This window comes from Ambystoma mexicanum, chromosome 6p, assembly GCF_040938575.1.
Source record: "Ambystoma mexicanum isolate Mex_15411 chromosome 6p, UKY_AmexF1_1, whole genome shotgun sequence".
Classification (NCBI taxonomy): Eukaryota; Metazoa; Chordata; class Amphibia; order Caudata; family Ambystomatidae; genus Ambystoma; species Ambystoma mexicanum.
In genome coordinates this window covers 670,384,976-670,406,233 of record NC_090935.1, presented here as the reverse complement: position 1 = coordinate 670,406,233, position 21,258 = coordinate 670,384,976, and the positions used below count along the sequence as shown (strand labels likewise).

Here is a 21,258-nt window from a genome sequence, read left to right as displayed (position 1 = left end):
GGCCGTTAAGGTGAGATCTTAATGCAAGAAACTCCTGAAATTCAGCTGCAGCCACCTTAGCTTCACGCCCCCTGGTGTGCACCTTATGATTACAATGACAACCGCGATCATGCCTGTACCCTGTAACCAAGTTATTGCAAGTAACAGCACCTCAATGCCCCTGGGCTGCTTGCGCGCTAAATAAATAAATAAATAAATGATGAAATCAGCGATGACATCACTAATGGAATCATCTATGGCATACACAAAAGTCAATGAATAAAAAATTGGATACTATATAAAGATTACTTTTACTTTGTACGGTATGTGTTTTATTTCAATTTTAACATGTTAATCACTTAAAAAAGACACACAGAAAGAAATATACATCTAAGCACGTTTCCAAGCAAATGTTGAAATTTAAAACTTCATTTCTTTTATAATATATATATATATATATAAATTTAGAGTAATAATCACTTTTTCCAATACCCATTTATGGAAATCTTAAAAGATATCCTAATATAAAGTTGTTCCTTGGTTTGAAGCACTTCTCATGTCATTTAGAAAATGATACGTGTGCAAATTTTTCTTACAATAAAACGATTATTTACAAATGCTTATTTTAAAAAGTAGTAAATAATGATGGTCCAACATGTGTCTCCTATTTATTTCTACTCATTTATTTTGCAAATATATATACAGATTATATTATAGTGAACATGTCTTGGACATATTTGGCACGAACAGGAACATTCTAAGCAGTGTAGTCAGATATCTCTTACCAAAGTACTACAAAGGAAAGCTTCACAAGTAGTGATATGATGCATGTGTAGCTGTTCACTGTTTTAAACAATGGGCCTCATTATGAGTGTGGCGGAAAGGCAACAACGGTGCCGGTAGTGCTACCGGCGCCGTTGTTACCTCTCCACCACACTACGTGTTCTGCTCGCGGGTGCCGGACTGCACGCCTGGTCTGACCAGGCATGCCTACCGGCACCCGCGAGCAGGACTCATGATTGCACCGGCACCGTTATAAAAGGTGCTGGTGCAACCATGCTCCCGACCCCCATTCTGTCCTATGGGGCGGAATGGGGATCGGGAGGCCAGCCATACTGGCACCTGCGAATGGGCAATTACCGGGTCCGCCAAACTCGGCATGACCCGGTTACTGCCCATTCACGGGTGCTAGAAAAAAAAACAACTCCAGCGGCAAAGGGCACGGCTGCCGCCAGAGTTATAGTGAGGGCCAATGTATTTCATTGTTATGAACTATTCTAAAATGCTAATATCACATATGTAGAAACGTGAGGGTGGTCTAAACATGGGCAAATACCTAGAGGCATCTTCTGTCTGATGCCATTTATAAAATAATCATTGATGTTATTAGTGATGTCACCCCTAACGTCATAGATGATGGCATTAGTGATGTCTACGATGAGGTCCTTAGTGATGTCACCAGTGATTGATGTCCCGGGTGATGTCATCTGTGATGTCACCATTGTGGTAATAGGCTGCGCAACAAGGGACGCAAAGTTACGGTGGCTTTAGCTGAATTTCGGGGGTTTGCTGCGTTAAATTCTCACCTTAACGACCCTGCAACTTAAGTTTTTGCTTTGAAAATATATATATTTTATAGTACAGTGCGGGACAGGGGTGAGTGAGCACCACAATTTGTTTTGCCCCGGGCGCTGCCACAGCTAAGGCCAGCCCTGCCTCCTCCACTGATCTCACTTTGGTAAAGATCAACCTTTTTCAAGGAAAGGTTCCTGCAGGAACTCCTTTTCTATGTTCGTGGTGATGGTAACTGATAAAATGGTGCATATCTTCACGACGATCATCATTTAACAGAAAATATTAAACTCGTGCATTCCCTGTGCATGGTGTATGCCTGTAGATGACCTAATTACAAAACAAACACTGCATTGCTCGCCAACGTCAAAATAACCAGATTATTACGCATTCGCATATTAAACTAAAGATATCATTTACTGCACCCCCGCGCCTCTGAATGCATGGCAGCCTGCAAACACACACGCAGGTAACAAAGGCACCAGCGTGTCGTGGCGACAGCTCGGCCTCGTAGGGTCAAACCTGACGCCGTATCGTCTCCTCGATCTTTTCCTATCGCACGACATGTTATCGGCGCGTGGCAGCAATGGCAGACACCGGCTTTAATTAAGGACGGAGCAAATCAGCCGCTCTGTTCACCCCATGAAGCAAAGTAATTGCCTCGACTTCCAAATGTTATCCCCGACCACTGCTTCCGCCTTGACTTGTTATCTCAAACGTGCGTGACATTTTTACAAGGAGGCCCATTGTGCGACGCGCTCGTGTAGATAAGAAGTGGGCGTTTTCTGTGAAACGGGGTAAATTGCTGATGTTAAAAAGGACACAGATGTAGACAGCGCAATGGCAAGGCCCCGCTTAGGGCTGCGGTAATCGGGGTTGCTCCGTACGCTGCCGCCGCAACAGGACGATTCTCCCAATTCCCAACCAAGCCTGCGATTTTCTAATGAGATGTAGTGCTCCAATATTTTTTCTAGAGGTAATGGAGAGAAAAAAATCCACTTAATAATATTTGCTGTTAACGATGCCATGCTTACTGAGATGCAACGCCACGCTTCAGATCCAATCCTGAGAAGAAGAGAAGGCAGCAGTGACATAGATGCACAACCTATGGCATAACACCCCAACAAGGCCGCAGTAGACACTGCAACAGCACAATGCACCACTGCGTGCATTTTAACACCACATTAGGAGTGTGTGCATTGGAGTGTGTGCATTGGAGTGTGTGCATTGGAGGGTGTACATTGGAGTGTGTGCACTGGAGTGTGTGCACTGGTGTGTGCGCATTGGAGTGTGCGCATTGGAGTGTGCGCATTGGAGAGTGTACATTGGAGTGTGTGCATTGGAGTGTGTGTGCATTGGTGTGTGTGCATTGGAGTGTGTGCATTGGTGTGTGTGCATTGGAGTGTGCATTGGAGTGTGTGCATTGGAGTGTGTGCATTGGAGTGTGTGCGCATTGGTGTGTGTGCATTGGTGTGTGTGCATTGGAGTGTGCATTGGTGTGTGTGTGCATTGGTGTGTGTGTGCATTGGAGTGTGTGCATTGGAGTGTGTGCATTGGTGTGTGTGCATTGGAGTGTGTGCTGGCTGCAGGCTCTGCTTCGCTATATGTGGAGGCAGCAACGAGTGAAGCCCCTCTCATTCTGCCAGCACCACACTTAGAAGCTGGAGATTCTGCCTCCATTGTATGGCTCAGTCAGCCAGGAGGAGACACACTCTCATGGCCTTCATAGTGCCGTAATCACAAACCATTCATGTGTCCTACCAACCCGCATAGTCACTGGGACTCTCCCAGTTGCCCAGGTCGCCCCTTTTCTACCCTCTTGCCCTTTCTCCCACAGAAGAGTAGGGTGGTGCTGGAGCGTCCACCACTACCATGCGACCCATCCCCCCTGAATGCCAGTTTCCGAGCACTGCGTGCCCAAAGACCCGCGGCATCACCACAATTCACAGGATGCTGTGATACTGGGAGTGGCAACGTGGCCTTGCTCGTGTATGGTACCATGGTTCAGGCTCAGTTTGTGCCCTCGTGAAGGGCTGGCATGTTCGGGCAGGCCCATCAACCATGGGGGATTGTGGGCTACTTGCGTAGGCATATTCATTGATGAACTAATGCACTTGTGGGCACACACAGATCCCTGGCACTGCTGGGTGTCTTGCAGTAGCAGTTTTAGAGGCCTAAGTCCGCTCCTTGTGGCAAAGTATAAAATGCCTGAGCATCACTGTGGGGCCCAAGGCACATGTCTTAGTTTGATCAACGCCCTAGACTGTATTTTCAGACATTTTGCTTATTGCTATGCATTCCTCACACCTGGGAGTCTTTCTCTCTAGCAAGATGCAGGCATCGCAGGCCCATGACCAGATGGGTGAGGGCATGGGTGGGGATGACTCCTGGCCCACCTGAAACTGCAAACAAAACAAACCTGATACTGCCTTGCCTAATTAGATATTTTTATTCTTTTGTGTAATGTTCCTTGTTGGGTAAGCCTGGTGTGCCTTTTCTGGTTAAACCACAGTAATACCATATACCCTACCTCTATCCTTAGCCTGTGGCGCAATTGTCTACAAAGGGTATCTTTAGATTTCTTTTCCCCTGGGAAGAAACACTGTCCCTACAGCTTCTCAGGTCACCATCTTATTACTGCCGGATATAAGGCTTTTTGTTACTTTAACCTGCTACCATTTACCTTCATTTCTCTCTCATGTACAGCTTTGAGGAAAGACCCCCAGAATCCCAACCCAGGTGTCATTCATGCCCAGTAGAGCCCTCGCCTTTTGTGAACCACTGCTCTGGTTGTTCAACCCTCGGTGGGCCGGATCCTTGTGGGTTTGAGTGTACCTCTTGTGCTTCCAGATAATCGGTCAAGATCTTGAAACCAGGTACCTACTAAGCGTCTTCCATCACTTCTGCCCACAGGTGACTCCCTGCCCCAACACAGGTCTTCTGATAGGCCTACCTCTACCATTTCCCCCTACTCCTGCTGGCATGCTTTCCAGAGTGCTCATTTTTTTTAAGTTGAGGTTTGTCATTTCCCACCTTTAAAAACATTTTCACCATGGAGGAGGGAGAAGCGGACTACTTGCAATCTCTCCTAACACCCTCCATAGTGGCCCTTGCCCTGGGGCTGCCGGGCCCAGATCAAAGTTTTCCAGTCAGTGGGTGGCAAAGAGGCCACAGGTAAGTCGGGCCCAGATTCAGGTGGGGGAGGTGGGAATGGTGAGGGGTTGGCAGGAGGCACGGGCAGTGAGCGCTTACCTTCCCAAGCGTGAAGATGACAGCCTCCTGCTTCTGAGGAGGCTCGGAATGCGGGCAAAACCATGAGGCATAGCTCAGTTTCTGAGCTTCATGATTGGCTAGGAGGCCCCATGCACCCCTCCGACTCTCTGGTGTGCTAATTTGTGAAACATGTCAAACTGTTGTAAGGGAAGACAGAGGTACAGGTACTAGAGAGAGGGTTATTGTCTGGTGTATTTGAAATCCCAAAGCAAAAGCCCCAGGGCCGCTGCCAATCTCCGCTAGTTTGAAGCATTGATGAGAAGAGTGAGTGCAAAAAGGAGGAGAAATTTCTGGGGCCGTGATTCATGGAATCTTTTGCGAGTAAAACAGGGATTTGCGTGCCATTCTGCCTGCAAATCCCAAATCGTCAAACAGGGATTTGCACGCAGAATGGCACGCAACTCCATGTTTACACGCAAATTATTCCATGAATCAGGACCTGGGAGTAATTTGGAATGTTCCTCCATAGAAGGATTTGCTACTTGTCAGTGATGCCCTACTGTTTATTAGTCAGTCCAAAGGGTCATTCCCCAAAACATTTCAGATCATTTATGACTATTGCAAACTCTCTGGGTTTAGCAATGATTGGCAGTAATCTGAAATCCTGCCACTATCTCAAGGTCTCGAAGATGTGCCAGATGGAAGTGAACGAGTCTTCTTGTACTTGCGTATTTTCTTCCTACGGTACGGTGATAGGACATGCAAGATACATTTGTACCCAACAAGATCTTGATAGGAGGACCTTATTGAAAATATTTTTGTGTGGTAAGGAAAATGTCATTCCCGCAAAAAGCAAAAACAAAAAGAACAAGGCCGAAAATAACAAATGTATTCAATCGAATTTTTGCAGAATGTCTGTCTATTTTTCAAATAAATAGATGTGGTGTGGGTTAATGGTATATATTAAGACGGGGGATGTGAGGGGCTTGCAAATGGACCCCACACCCGACAATTGAAAATTGATAAACAGATTTTGAGAATTTGAGGGGAAAAAACAGTTCTTTTCAGCCTCGATATTTTATTTTCGGTATTTTAACGTGGAACCAAAAAAACAGCCTTAAAATGATTGTGAATCCAAGATTGTTATGCTTGATCAGAGGAATCTCATTGTCTTTCCCATAACTTCACTGGGCAAAACCTTAGCTGATAAACCTTTGTGGCGAGAAGGGAAGTGACCAATATTTGCAAAAATGGTGTTGAACAGAGCAGGGTTTATATGAAAGATGCCAGGTTGATGCTGAGCAGCTTTTCATTGTTAATAAAACTTTTTATTGTGTTTTGTTTAACAATGCATATAACCACAAACCAGGCATGGCATAGCATAGCAACAAAGGTGAGCACCACTACAGCAGATAAGCAGATAAGTAACAACATACTGTGTAAGGTCACAGGGGTGCCACACAGCAGAGCCACCCACGCCACTCAGGAACCCTCCGCCCATCGTCCCCATACTTTCACAAACTTCCCTGGACAACCCCTGGTATTATACACCCTCTTTTCCATTGCCATGCATCTGTCCATTTCTGCAAGCCATCGAGACATTGGAAGACGGGACGACACCCCCACAGCATTGCAATCATTTTCTTCACCTGCCCCATAGCGACCGAAAGAAACAACTTCTCAAATTTCGTGAAGCTCGACTCACCCCATATTCCCAGTAACGCACTTTTTGGATCAATGGGTCAGTGTGTATCATCGACCAACCTTTTATCAATACATTTCTTCCAAAAGATTAGTGCCTGTGGACAGGCCCACAAGTTATGGTAGAAGATACCCCCATCCCCTCTGCATCTTAAACATTTGTCACCTTCAAATGAGCAAAAGTATGTATGAGTGCTAGTTGAACAGTGTTAAAGCAATGGACGGTCCGGCCCAGGTGACACTATCCGGACGAACTATAAAATGAAGTCACTACTAGAAGTCAAGCTGGACTGCGCAAAAGGTAGGACGAACATTGGAGGTTGGACCTTGGATTTGGGAGACAAAACAGGATGATGATCTTAGGGTATCTACTGATGGGGGGAAACATGGTGTGAGATATAAGCCAATATCAAAGGCACGCATGTGAGATGGATGGAACAGCGAAGTATATTTAAGTTGTACTGGAGTACAAAGATGACTTTGTGGAAATGCATGCATGATTTCAGTCTGGTGAGCTAGTGCTTCAGGACTCCCCGCCATCTTCCCCGTGACATTTCTTGGACTTATTCCATAACACCCATTTATGGAACATCGCTATACTTGTCAGTAAGGCTAAGTCCTTTGGAGCGATGTACACCGAGAACTGGATAAGTGTTGGTTTGTTGGCATGTCAAGCAGGATTGTCATCCATTTATCGGGTACATGATGAGGAAGACTCGTGTTGTGCTGAGCCATATAATACCAATGTAAAACGTTAACACAAAAAGAAATCGGCTGTGCCAATGAAATATTTGAAGTTTGATAGAGATTAAAATATTCCAGTTAATGCCTTTGCCTTAATTTGAACAGCACATTTTTTACCCGAGTACTAAAATGTGAAATTTCAGTGGTGGCGACTCCAAGATGGAGAACCTGGACCCTGGGAAAGCTACCGGAAGCGGCAAAGGCAGCACATAAACCCCGAAGGCCATCTATACCAAACGCTGTATTTCAGCGACAAGCCTCTGCTGAGTTATAGAATAAGGAACACCTGATGGTAAATTGCTGGCATGCTAAGCGGCACTAAGCAACACCGAGTAGAAAATGCAAAGATACAAGTGGTACAGTAACCTGAAAAAATGTTAGGACACATGAGGTAGCAATTTTTCAGTTACCGCCCTTTTATGAGATGATATTTTATTTATATCGCGCCTATACACAAGTGTTTTATATAACCTACAGTGTATTTTTTGTTCTCAAACATCAATGTATTATAAACACAGGCTGCAATCTGGACACAAATGCCTCTATTCCCTCAACAGAAATGACATAGGAATAGACCCACACACATTAACCGGCTACTTACAGTAAACACACAACAGAAAAGCAATGTAGCAATCTCGCTCTCTTCCCAATAACTTAACCCCACCAAGAGCCTGGCGACTAGCAAAATGGCAGCTGTGCACGCTATAAATCCCAGAAACATAAAATAACATAACATAAATGGTGGAGTGCCCAGAGGCAACATAGAAGCCGCTTGCCTCGTAAAAATGATAATACACACATGGCATTTGATATAACCGACTGGTTTCAATGCATGGACTTATTTATTTATTTTTTATTTATTTGCATTTTTAAAGCGCAGCAGCTGCCCTCAGGCATCGTGGCGCTGTTACAAGAAAGTTTACTTGACATGTTGATTCGGTTACAGGAATGGCTGTGGTTCCAAGGTTACATGGGAACCGTGATCATGGTACAGTTGTAGCTTACAGACATTGTTGCATGCGATAGAATTAAAACATGGGATTCACTTAAATAGGGTGGTTTTCAGAGATTTTCTAAAAGTTGTGTGGGATGTTTCAGCTCTTAGTTTGGGTGGTAGGGAGTTCCAGGCTTTTGGTGCTAGGACTTCGAAACTCGAGCCGCTAGCTTTGGCTCTAGTGAAGTTAGGAATTGCAAGTTGGTTGGCATATAGGTCTCTTTTGGGTCTGAGTGATTGGACTGGTTGAATCCGTTCATTAAGGTAGCTAGGGGCAGTTTGGGATATGCATCTATGTGTAATTGTGAGAGTCTTGAACTGGATGCGCTCTTTAACTGGGAGGCAGTGGGCATTTTGTCTTGCTAGGGAGATGTGTTCTCTCTTTGGTATATTGAGGGCTGCTCTCAGAGCGTTGTTTTGTGCAATCTGGAGTCTATTAATGTTTTTGGCCGAGGTTCCTAGCATGAGGACATTGCAGTAGTCCAGTTTCGCGCCTATAGTGGCTCTGGCGATGATGAGGCGGTTTGTGGTGGACAGGTGAGGTTTTACTGCGTTGATTATCTTGGTTGTAAGAGCTGCTGAGGAGGAGATGTAACTGACATGCCTGTCCATGGACAGGGTAGAATCTAAGTATACCCCCAGTGTTTTTACAGCCGGGGAGACGGAGATTACTGAGTTCTCGATGAGGAAAGTACTGTATTTATTGTCTAGCTTGCTGAGAGTTTCTTTAGGGCCCACTAGTAGGATCTATGTCTTGTCTCCATTGAGACAGAGGCCATTGGCTGCCATCCATGCCTGGATGATGGCATAAGTGTTTTGTAGGGTTTTCAGGTCTTGCTCGTAGTCACCAGTTAGTGGGAGAATGATTTGAGTGTCGTCGGCATAGTTGGTGAATGTTATGCTGAATTCTTCTAAGTCGTTGAATAGTGGGAGTGTGAATAAGTTGTATAGAGTCGGGGAGGTGCAGGACCCTTGTGTTACTCCACAGTTGATAGGGGAGGGGGTGGCTGATGCTTGTTCTGAGTAGACCCTCATAGCTCTGCCTTCCAGGAAGGATGAGATCCAGGCTGTGGCTTTAGTCGAGCAATGGGCTGTGTTGGTGAGATGTATACTTAGTGTTTTGTGGTCGACTAAGTCGAACGCGGCCGACAGATCAAGGAGTAGGAGGATGGCGCTTTTGCCTTTATCCATGTTTTTTAGGAGTTGGTTCTTAAGGTCGAGTAGTGCTGACTCTGTGCCATGGCGTGGGCGGAAACCAGACTGTCTTCTTCCTAGGATGTTGTGAGATTCAAGGTAAGCTTGTATCTGTAGGTATGCGGCCTTGTCGAGGATTTTCAGCAGGAATGGCACTGTTGTAATGGGTCTGTAGTTGTTGGGTGAGTCTGGGTCTAGCGTAGGTTTTTTTAGTGGGCGAACGCAAGCTTCTTTGAGGGAAGAGGGTACTGTGCCGGTGGCGAATGAGGCATTAATGAAGGTAGCAATGAAGTGAGCTAGAGGTTCAGCGCAGTCTTTGATTATGTTTGCTGGACAGATGTCCCCCTTGCAGAGTGAGGGTTTGATTTGTTTCATGATGCGTAGGACCTCAGGGGCGGTTACCTCTCTAAAGGTGAAAGGCGGTGGAGGATTGTTGTTGTGTTTGTTTTGCGGGGGGTGCTTGGGGCTGGGGGCAGTCCGCGTTTTATGTGGAGACTTGGGTAGATTGTCAAGGTTGGCTTTGATTTTCTTTTGGAGTAAGTCAATTTTGTCGAGCATGGCCTTCTGGATGTCATTACACCAATTCACGTCTTTGACTGTTTGGTGTTTGGAGGTGGGCGGTATGACTAGTTCATTGAAAATCGAAAATAATTCTTTTGAGTGTGATTGGGCATTGTCGATTCTAGTGTTGCATGTGTCAGCTTTGGCTTTGGCTATGGAGTTTTTGTATTGCTTGGCAATGGTTAAGTAAGAATCGCGTAGAGGGGTGGAGGCACGTGATTGCCATTTATTGAGTGCTTGTCTTTTGAGTGTTTTTAGGTCACGTAGATCTTGGTTGAACCATGAGTTAGCGTGGAAGAGTTTTTTTAGCTTTTTTTGTTTCTAGTGGGGCAATAGTGTCAATGATCTCTTTAATAGTGGTGTCGTACAGTGCGACTAGTTCTTTGGGGTCGTTGGAGGTGGGTGATGCTAGTGCTGAGACTTCTAGGAGTGGGCACATCCTTTCTTTGGAGAGTAGCTTTTTAGATCAAGCTAGAGCAGCTGGCATAGGAGGGATTTGACTAATAGCTGTCTTTGTTGGGATGTAAAAATGGATAAGGTGGTGGTCGGTCCATGGTTGTGGTGTGTTTGAACTGATGTCTACCCTGCAGTTGTGGTCCACTAGCCAGTCTAGTATGTGGCCTTTGGTGTGAGTAGCAGAGTCAACTCTCTGGATGAATTGTAGGTCTAGAAGGGCTTTAGCAAGGGTTTTGCTGTGTTTGTCTCTTGTGTCATTGAAGCCGAGGTTCAGGTCTCCTAGGATTATGGCTTTAGTGTTGGGTTTGAGATTGTTCCCTAGTAGGTGTAGGATGTCGGCTTGGAAATTCAGGAGTGGGCCTGGTGGTCGGTAGATAAGGTGCATTGTCATGGTGTCATTAGGAGAGAGGGAGATTTTTTACTGATAGGGCATCGAAATTGTTCTCGGGTGAGGTAGGTTTGATTTGTCTAGCCTTCAGTGTTTCTTTGACTATTAGGGCCACGCCTCCGCCTTTGTGTTTTGGTCTATCTAGCCGGACGATGATGTATCCAGGGGGGAGGGCCTGGCATATGGCAGGACCAGAGGCTTCATGTAGCCAAGTTTCTGTAATGGCTAGGGCGTCTAGCTCGAGGTCAGAGATTAGGTCGTGTATTTCTGTGACGTGCGCTTGTAGGGATCTAGCATTGATGAGGGCTAGCTGGATTAGGGGGGGTTTGTCTGTGCTCGGCTTGGCAGGGTTGTGGTTGTGTTTGGTGATGTTGGTGTGGAGTTTGGTGGACGGGTGTTGGGGTGTGGTGGGATGGGGGATAGTAAAGAGTGTGGGGTGTGAATGCAGTGTGAGTTTGTGGTGGGTATTAGTGTGAGCTGTGGTGGTGCGGGCTCCTAGTCTGGCGTTTCTTATGTGCACTGGTAACGTGTGGGTTGTGCTTCTGGCTGTGGGTTTGGGGTTAGGGATAGTGTTAGTGGATGAGGACTGGTGGATGTGGCGCTCTTGTGTGCGTAGGGCAGGTAGGAATGTAGTAGGGCGGATGGAGTCAGAGCATGGGAGCTTAACGGGGTGGGCGGGGGCATGTTGAGTATAGTGGGTGTAGACTGGGTGTGGGTGTATACAAAGGTGGACAGAATCGACTTTGGGCTTAGAGCATAAAATAAGCAGATTTGACTTTGGGCTTAAACATAAAATAAGCAGATTTGGCTTTGGGCTGGAAACATAAAATATGCAGATTTGACTTAATGCTGCTCAGGAGCCCAGCTTCCAGATGAGCTGTAGCTTGTTTATCAGAAGCAGGGGATTCGAGGTATGGATGCAGTAATCAGCGGAAAATAGCCCCCAGAATTCTTACTATCCGCAGAACAGAGTTCTGGGATTCTACTATGTTTTTTGCAGATGCGGGCGAAAGGGTAACAGATTGGTTGGAATCAGGGTCGGACTGGTGAATACAATTGTCTCGGGCACCAATGACAAAGTGGCCCTACATTTGCAAATGGCAAGTCATTCCTTTTGTGACAGACTGAGTAGAACCCAAGGGAGAGGTTTTTGATAAAAATGCGATGCAAATTGTTCATTTTAAAGAACATGTATTCAGTAACACTGGTCAAAACTTCTAGCCACTGGTGTGTACCTAAATAAACACTGGCCCCTTACGGAAGACATGTGGAAAGGCAATGCACAAGGGAGGGGGGAGAAAGGGGAGGGGTTGGGCAAGGGAAGTTACAGTTTAATGTTGGAGGCGAATAAAGGTGGTTGAAGTAGCCCTTGGCTTGGTGTGATTACTTGGGGCCCGTATGAAAGGCCCAAAACAGCCACACGGTGAAGTAACTTATCAAACCGGTGCAAAAAAAAAAGTGGCCAACTTTGACCAACAACACTGGCCCACAATAGCATTTTGGATATTCTCAATCACTGGGCAAATGCCAATCATTTAACCCAATCAGAACGGCTCGGGATACTGCTGACCCGACTTCTGCACCTCAATTGGTGGTATTATTAGTGATTGTGATAATTGGTATCTTTATATATAAAGCTGAATGTATGTATGTGTGTGTGTGTATGTTTGTCCGGCTATACAAATCCACACTGTTGAACCCACTGCTACCAAATTTTGCATGGATTCCTCATTTGCCTGAGCCAAGATTGTAGCCTATGTTTGGATGCAAAAAATTCACTCCGTAAATACCCTCATTTACTGATGCTCACCCTGATTCTTTACAGTAGGTGTTAGAAGGAGGCAACATTTGGAAAAGTGTCTGAACCAAAATGTTCAATGTGTTCTCTATTCCTTTGAAATGTATTACTACTGTATACAGTTCGAAAGTGTTTATTAAAGCATTTTTAAAGGGAATTAAAAAAATTTTTTTATCACGCCACTCCAGATATGACAAATGGCAAGGTTACACTTTACTTAAGTTCATTCAAAAGAAGAGAGCACAATCAATCAATCTTTCTTGGAAATTTTCTCAAATGTGCTGAAGCCATTGAATGACTGAAACATGCCGCACTAAAAACTAATATCACTTGGAAAAGCTCCATCTGATGAAAAGCGAAAATCAATATCAAGAGCTTCTGGAACACAACAACAAACAGCAGCACGTCCTGCCAACCAGAGGACAAGAGCAACTTTCTACAGGGCAAATGAGATGCTAGAGCAAACAGAAGCAAGACTTGCTGACATGAGGTCAAGAGCAACATCCTCCAGGCCACACGAGACACCCGAGCAAACTGAAGAGAGACTTGCCAACAAGAGAAAAGAGCAACATCCTCCAGGGCACATGAGACACCCGAGCAAACTGAAGCAAGACTTGCCAACAAGAGGAAAGAGCAACATCCTCCAGGGCACATGAGACACCAGAGCAAACTGAAGCAAGACTTGCCAACAAGAGGAAAGAGCAACATCCTCCAGGGTACATGAGACACCACTCGATCAGGACACGGGCAAAGCCGGATACCCCAGCTAGTAAATAATAATTAAGTGTCAGGACAGTACACACTGGGCGGGTATCAATGCGAATAATTAACAAGTCTCACTATATGCAAAAGGCGTTGGCAGTGCTTGGGGGATTTCTCGTGAATCACCCTTCACTGGACATGAAAATCCCTGGTAGAGGTGATAGCAAGATACATTTATAGTGCAGGAAGTCTTAAAGGCTCAGTTACTGCTTATCAACCTCCACAGATTAAACTGCACTAGCAAAGTCATACATCATGTTTTCTAACTTCTGTCTACCCATATGTTTGGGACTACATAACACACAATTCAATGCACTATGTTCAAAAACAGCTAAACACATCATTTATGGGAATATTTTATTATACCAAGTTCTTGACAGTTAGATAGTTGAGAAAGTGGACATAATGAGAAGTTAATGAAAGGGATTACGGTCGAAGGGCAAAATTACCTGTTAACGAGACCCGTCTAAATTTTTCTTGCACTCGACTGCTCTCACCTGGGGGACTCCCATGTCCTGCTGCCGCCGTAGCGATGGCAAATGCGGAAGCAGGAGACACGGAGCAGCAGCGATTGTTGTCCGTCGCCTGTCCTGTAAGAAGGACATGAAAATCAGTTTAGAAATGACCATGGTGTTACATGTGAACAGAACTACCAGGCAGGTGTGCACATCAATAGATAGGACAGAATGGCTAAAGACAGGACTAGTCCAGCATAAGTCAATCTCAGGCTGCGACCTTACACGTCACCAGCAATGTGCGCCAGATTGGCAGAGCCAACGTGTCTTAAAACAACGTTCCCAGAGTACTCCATACAAAGAAACATATGCATCCTGTGGACCATAATGGGCCCTGCTAGGCAGGGCTACATACTTGTCCCCTAAGGGAAATATAGAAATAAAGACACAGACAACAGGATGGAAGAAATAGTATTTGTGTTTATTTGGGGAACCTACCTGGAGTGAACCATCCAGCCCACCAGGAGTGGGGATGGATGGAATGTTAAAAGAGGAAAACAAAAGTAAAAAAAAGACTGGAGCTCCCCTGCTGGTTAAGAGGCTTGGCAGGGGAGAAAGCATTAAAAAAAACTGTTAAGAAAGGAACAAATGTTCAAGAGGGGAAAGAAGAAGCAAGAAACACAGCTCTCTGACAAGTTGTGCCCTCGAGTAGCCCCCCGTCCCCCAGGGCTTAAAGACAAGATTCCACTGGGCTATGTGTGTGGGTATGGCTCAGCATGATTGGCATGGGTGCAGGCTGTATTCCCAGAGCAGCCTGGGCACCCACGGGGCTGTGAGTGATGTCAGCCCAACCATGGGCCACTGCAGATAGGCTCATCCTAAAAGGCCCTAGACCACATGCGCAGGGTGGTCCGTGGCAAAGGACAAGAGTAGCAGTGACAAGGGTGGCCCCCCCAGGTCATGGGGCCCGCAAAGAAGGTAGTCAATTCCATGGATGAGGATGTACCTTGTGCCACCCCTAGGGCATGGGGCCACCCAGAAAAGAACTGAAGCAGAGTGACTTTGGTACACCCAGAGGCTGCGCGGTGGCCGCTTGGAGGATACATAAGGCCACAGGCATGGTAGTGAGTGTGGCAGCCCCACACGGGCAATGGAGCTGCCTGAGAACATTATAGTTGCACGAGTCATGCGTGGTGAGATTAGGTGGCCCCATGTGGTGGATGGGGCCACCCCAGAAGGGCAGACTGAGGGGGGAATAGCCCATATTGTCATCAGGGGGCCGACCCCAAAAATCACCAAGGACAGCACCTAAGCAGAAGAAGTACTAAAAAGGGGTGGCTGACTGCTGCAGTCACCCCTATGTAGTATAATATGTTTTTATATGTTGTTTGTTGTGATGTAAATATTTATGTATATAGGCATACAAATGTGGGGAATTTACATATTGTTAAGTATAGTTTCACAGATGTGAAGGTGGAAAGAAGGGAGCTAGGAGCAGGAAAAATAGGGTACTGTTGATACCCTGGTGCGAGGTAGATAAGGGAAATGGTGGCCTGCCAGTGGATGCCTAGAGCGAGGGACCACACACATTGGGCCATCTACTGCCCCCCTCTACAGTGTGTGGTGCTAGATCTATGTCAGGGGACAGTTCGGTCAGGTCCACCCTATGTGTCCACCTTTAACCACGCTAAGGAATGGTGGGCTGACTGGGCAGATGAAAGAACTCGTACCTAGGGAACATAGAAAGGGATGAGTGTTAGAAGGGAAAGGATAGGAATGTTTAATAAGAAACTGAGTTTTATGTCTTTTTATAAAGAGAGTTCCCGTTGGGAGCCCTAAAAGACCCACTTTGGTGAACAAGAACAGCAGTGACAAGGGTGGGCAACCAGGGCATCGGGCCACCCAAGAAGGTGGAAGGTTCCACACGGTGCGTCTGTGCCGTATGCCACCCCCAGAGCATTGGGCCACTCCGAAAAGAACTGAAGGCAGTGACTGTGGTACCCCAAGAGGCCGCGCGGCTGGTGCTTGGAGGATACACAAGGCTACGGGGCACGGCAGTGAGTGTAGCGGCCCCATGCGGGCATGGGAGCTGGCTGAGAACATTACAGGTGCACACACCATGCGCTGTGAGGTCAGGTGGCCCCATGTGGTGGATGGGACCACCCCAGAAGGGCAGACTGAGGGGGGGAATAGCCCCTATTGTCATCAGGGAGCAGACCCCACCAAAGACAGCACCCAAGCACAAGAAGTACCAACAAGGGGTGGCCGACTGCTGCAGTCACCACTATATAGTATAATATGTATTTATATGTTATTTGTTGTGAATGCAAATGAGCATGTATATAGGCACGAACATGTATGGAATTTATATATTGTTAGGTATAATGTCACAGATGTGAAGGTGGAAAGAAGGGGTTTAGGAGTAGGAAAAATAGGGTACCGCTGACACCCTGGCGTGAGGTAGATAAGGGAAGTGGCGACCTGCCAGAGAACACCTAGAGCGAGGCACCACCCACTGGGGCAATCTACTGCCCCCTCTACAGTGTGTGGTGCTAGATATAGGTCAGGGGACTGTTCAGTCAGGTCAACCCTATGGGTCCACCTTTAACCCCGCTAAGGAATGGTGGCTGACGGGGCAGATGAAAGAACTCATACCCAGGGAACATAAAAAGGGATTAGTGTTAGGAGGGAAAGGTTAGGAATGTTTAATAACAAATTCAGTTTTAAGTGTTTTTTATAAATAAAGAGGGTTCCCGTTGGGAGCCCTTAAAACCCCACATTGGTGTCTGTGTCCCATTGGAGTAGAATAAGGCCAGGAATCAGGCCTTTGCTTATCCCCTGTTTGACAGCACTTTTATTTGTAGAAGATATTTTTGAGCATAAAGGACTAATGTGAACATATATGCTGCTGTTACTTCACATGCGCCTTTTCCACTTCCACCACTGGGTCAAAGCGAAAAGAAATAATCAGAGCACATCTATCAGATGCTGTGAAAAGCAGGAGGGGTCTGTAAAGACCCATGCCGGCATTACACTTTACCCTTCACATATCCTGCTGCACGGAAGACAAGATGCAGCAGAAACAGGGACTGCTGCCTCCCAGCACTTAATCCTTCATGAATCAGGGATTTGTTTTGAGAATTTACAGTCAGTCCTGCAGCAGGCCTTTTGCTACACCATATGTGGGTGGTGATAATCTATCAGTGTCTCCCTGGCTAGTCCCTGGGGATCGGTTATCCAAGTTGCCAGGACACGGCCATCGCAATTGGATCCAGTTCCTGGGGGTGGGCCAGTGAGGGAAGATCACCTGGATGGGAGGTCCTTGGGGAGTGGAAGTGGGACACCCACAGAGGAGACGTGGTATCCCCCTTCTTTCAACACCTTTTCCCCATCCTACCATGTAGAATATTCCAAAACACTCCCCCCCTTTTTCACAAAAACACTTTTGCACGACACGAAAGACAACGGACTAACACCAGAGCCGTTTACCTGACGTGTCCCCTTACCAGGGTCAGGGAAAGTCAGGCAATAGACCAGAATCACACACACACCTGACAGCCCTTTCTCTTCTTAACAGGGATAAAAGGTGGAGCACAAGAGAACAATATGAGCAAGGCAGACCACACAACGTAAGAGTTAACTTAGCATGGCAGTTCAAGAGGATGAGAAAGAGGGAGCAGACCGAGTGGGTGTCAAGGAGAAAGTCGACCTTGCCCTTTCCGACCAAGTCCTGTGGAACCTCCGCAGAGGGAATGATAAGTCTGCGTACAGTGGCCAATGTGTGTGGCAGCAGATGTGACCGGTACACGAGACCCTCCTCTGCTGATAACCAAGCTGGGGAGAGATGCTTGTCTCTGTGGTACCATCCTTGACTCCAAGGAGAAAGAAAGTCAAGGGGTTCATCACCGCCGGTGAGTCGAGGGGAGTGTCAATAAGAAGCCGAACTGTGTTGAACGAAAAGTAGCCAAGGGCTAAATTGAACTTTGAAAAGCAAGCAACACTAGTAACTAAGGAGGGGGAAAACCAGCGACAGAGGAGTCTGGCACCACGTGGGTGCTCACTCAGGAAACTCTGGGTGACTACCCCACGGTAAAGACTACCATAACCAGGAGGCCTTAGGAAGAGGTGAAGAAAGGTCAAAGTGGTCATACAGGGGTCTTGTAAAATTCTCTGTACCGTCGAAAATCGTTGACTGGCAGATGATTGTGAAAACGAAGGGAAGTGAATCCCGCATGGTGAAAAGTAGTACATGAACTGTATTTTGTAAAGATTAGCAAGAGTGAACCCAGCAAAGGGATGCTAATGAGAAGGAGCAAAGTCTAAAGTCCAGTGATTAATTTTCTGTAACAATCGGCAAGAGTTAACCCGGCAGAGAGAAGCCAACAACCAAAAGTTGGCGGGAATGAATCCGGCAGAGGGAAGCGACAACCAAAAGTCAGTGAGAGTGAATCCGGAGTGAAATGGCTGATCTTACTAATATCATCGCCCAATTGACAGCCCATCAGATACAAGACAAAAACTGACTCCAGGAGAATCTAACTAGACTAAATGAATTGCAAGCACAGCTATTACTACCATAAGGCGTACTTCAACCATATCTTGAAGGCAAGGATTTGGGAAACTTTTCCTAAACTTTAAATGCCTGGCCGAACAACTTGGGTGGGGAGAGAACCTTAAGAAATGTTATTTGGGACCCTTACTAAAAGGGGAACTCCAAACCTCTTATCAACGACTCAACCTTGCACAGGGAGCCTCCGTCCTATCCTTCAAGGGAGGCTTGCTGAAAAGAGTAGGGCAAACCTGCAATTTTTATCGGCAGAAATTACGTGCCATTAGGTTGAACCCGGGAGAACCTCCCTTAGAGATGGGTGAATGGATAAAATATATGGTAAACCTATGGACAAATAATAAAACTCTAGAAGAACTGACCGAGATGATTACCTTAGAACAATTTACAAATAACTTTTTTTCAAAAGTCCGTCCTTCAATTAAATCGACCTACCCTAGCCATGGCCATTGAGACTGCGCAAAACCATGCGGATGCAGCTAAATACTTCCAGCAAGCCCATTGATGGGAAGATCGAAGAGATCATAAATCCATCCATCACCCCACATTCCAGGGAATAGATAAACAAGGGAGGCCATATAGAGTCAAGGAAGGGATGTCTTCAGAAAGTGTTGAGGCCAAAAAACCTGACCCAAGACCTAAAGATGAAAGCAGAAGGGAGGAAGCAAAAGGAAGCAAACCACCTACTCTGGTCTGTTTCTCCTGTAGAGAGATCAGACATCTAGCTATACAATGTCCAAAGAATATAAAAGACAAACCAATGGAAATAGGCTGCTTGAAGGGTGAAGAGTGGGAAGAAGCCGAGGAAGAGCTACAAACCTTTAGCATTTGCTTATGTCAAACCCCTACCGAGTTCACCTATGAAAAGGATTGGGTAAATGGGAAAGAGGTAAAAGCCTTAATCGATTCCAGTAGTAAATAGGCCACTATATGGGCCTATTTAGTTACACCACAAGACCTAAACAATGCAACCCTATTCTGAGTAACTTGTGTACATGGGGATAATGAAATGTACCTAAAATACAAGTTCACATAGAAATCCGGGACAGGACATATGAAATACCATCAGCCATAATTCCAGGGCTCTCTAAGGAAGTCATCCTGGGACGGGACTTCCCCATCTTCTCTACTCTCCTACAGGAATCTCCACCCCCCTGCAGAGATTTTCTGGCCCAGAGATCCTGGCAGGAAAATTATAACTCCAAAACTCTCCCGTATGGGATTGGAAAAACTCAGAACCCATGAAACTCAAGACAGCCTTTGCATCCCAATTCACAGGTTACTGTAGAGAGCCAGATAAGATCTCTTCACCTCTACCTATTAAAACTGATCAGTGGAATATGCGAGGGTGCCTGGGCATCTCTCACCCCTCTTCTTTGGCCAGACTTAATGACAGGAAATCTAACCAAAACACAGCTATATCCACATCACATAGGTGAAGGATATATGAGAAACCTGACGGTGTCTCCCTGGCTAGTCCCTGAGGATCTGTCATCCAGGTGGCCAGGACATGGCCATCACTATTGGATCCAGTTCCTGGGGGTGGACCAGTGAGGGAGGATCACCTGGATGGGACGTCCCTGGGGAGTGGAAGTAGGACAGCGACGGGTGAGACACGTATCCCCCTACTTTCAACATCTTTTACCCATCCTACCACGTAGGATATTCCAAAACACTGCCCGCCTTTTCCACACAAACACTTTCACACAATATGAAAGACAACAGACAAACACCAGAGCCTTTTACCTGACGTGTCCCCTTACCAGGGTCAGGCAAAGTCAGGCAATAGACTAGAATCATACACACCTGACGGCCCTTTCCCTTCCCCAGAGGGATAAAAGGTGGAGCACAAAAGCACAATACAAGCAAGGCAGACTGCAAGACGTAACAGCGAACTCAGCACGGCAGTTCAAGAGGAGGAGAAAGAGGGCGCAGACCGAGAGGGTGGCAAAGTGAGAGTCGACCTTGCCTTTTCCGACCAAGGCCCGTGGAACTTCCGCAGAGGGAATGATAAATCCGTGAACAGTGGCCAACGTGTGTTGGAGCAGATGTGAACGGTACACAGACCCTCCTCTGCTGATTACCAAGCCTGGGAGAGACGCTGTGGTTCCAACCTTGACTCCAAGGAGGAACAAAGCCAAGCAGTTCATCACAGCCGGTGAGAGAGGAGACTAGCACCACGTGGGTGCTCACTCGGGAAACTCTGGGCGATTACCCCATGGTAAAGACCACCGTAACCAGAAAGCCTTGGGAAGAGGTGAAGAAAGGTCAAAGTGGTCATACAGGGGTCTTGTAAAATCCTCTGTATCGTCGAAAGTCTTTGACCGACAGATGGTTGTGAAAACTAAGGGAAGTGAATCCCACATGGTGATAAGTAGTACATGAACTGTATTTCATAAAGATTATCAAGAGTGAACCCGGAAGAGGGATGCTAATAAGAAGGGGCACAATCTAAAGTCCTGTGATTAATTGTCTGCAACAATCGGTAGAGGGAAGCAGACAACCAAAAACCATTGAGAGTGCACCCGGCAGAAGGCAGCCAACAACCAAAAGATGGAGAGAGTGAACCCGGCGGAGGGAAACCGACAACGAGGGGCAAAGCCCAAAAACCTGTTTAAAAAGAGATTAAGATTTGTGAAAGCAAGAAGTATTGCAAGACAAGGGGAAGGGGAGTGTCCCCCTTATCATTTGGGATCCGAGCCCAGCCGAGGGAGATCCAGGGTTGGAAAGCTATCACCCAAAGTTCACTGAGAATGGAACTGTCTTATGAATTTGTTCAATACAATTTCTGAGGGGTCTGCGCCCAGAAGAGGGGGACCCAGAGATGAAGCAACCACTCAAAGTGTTCGTAGAACATAACTTTTGTGTTTGTTT

The 21,258-nt window shown here is 46.3% G+C and overlaps 1 protein-coding gene across 3 annotated transcripts in view; it reads right to left on the bottom strand.

Annotated features, from left to right (window-relative positions):
- Positions 1–21,258, bottom strand: part of RASGRF2 (Ras protein specific guanine nucleotide releasing factor 2) — a 2,380,666-nt gene that overhangs the window by 621,015 nt on the left and 1,738,393 nt on the right. For 2 of the 3 annotated variants that reach the window (XM_069627555.1, XM_069627554.1), the window contains exon 17: positions 13,812–13,952. In XM_069627555.1, the coding sequence (XP_069483656.1) occupies positions 13,812–13,952 (141 nt within the window). The remainder of the gene's footprint in view (positions 1–13,811; positions 13,953–21,258) is intronic. The other variant, XM_069627556.1, reaches the window with a different exon arrangement.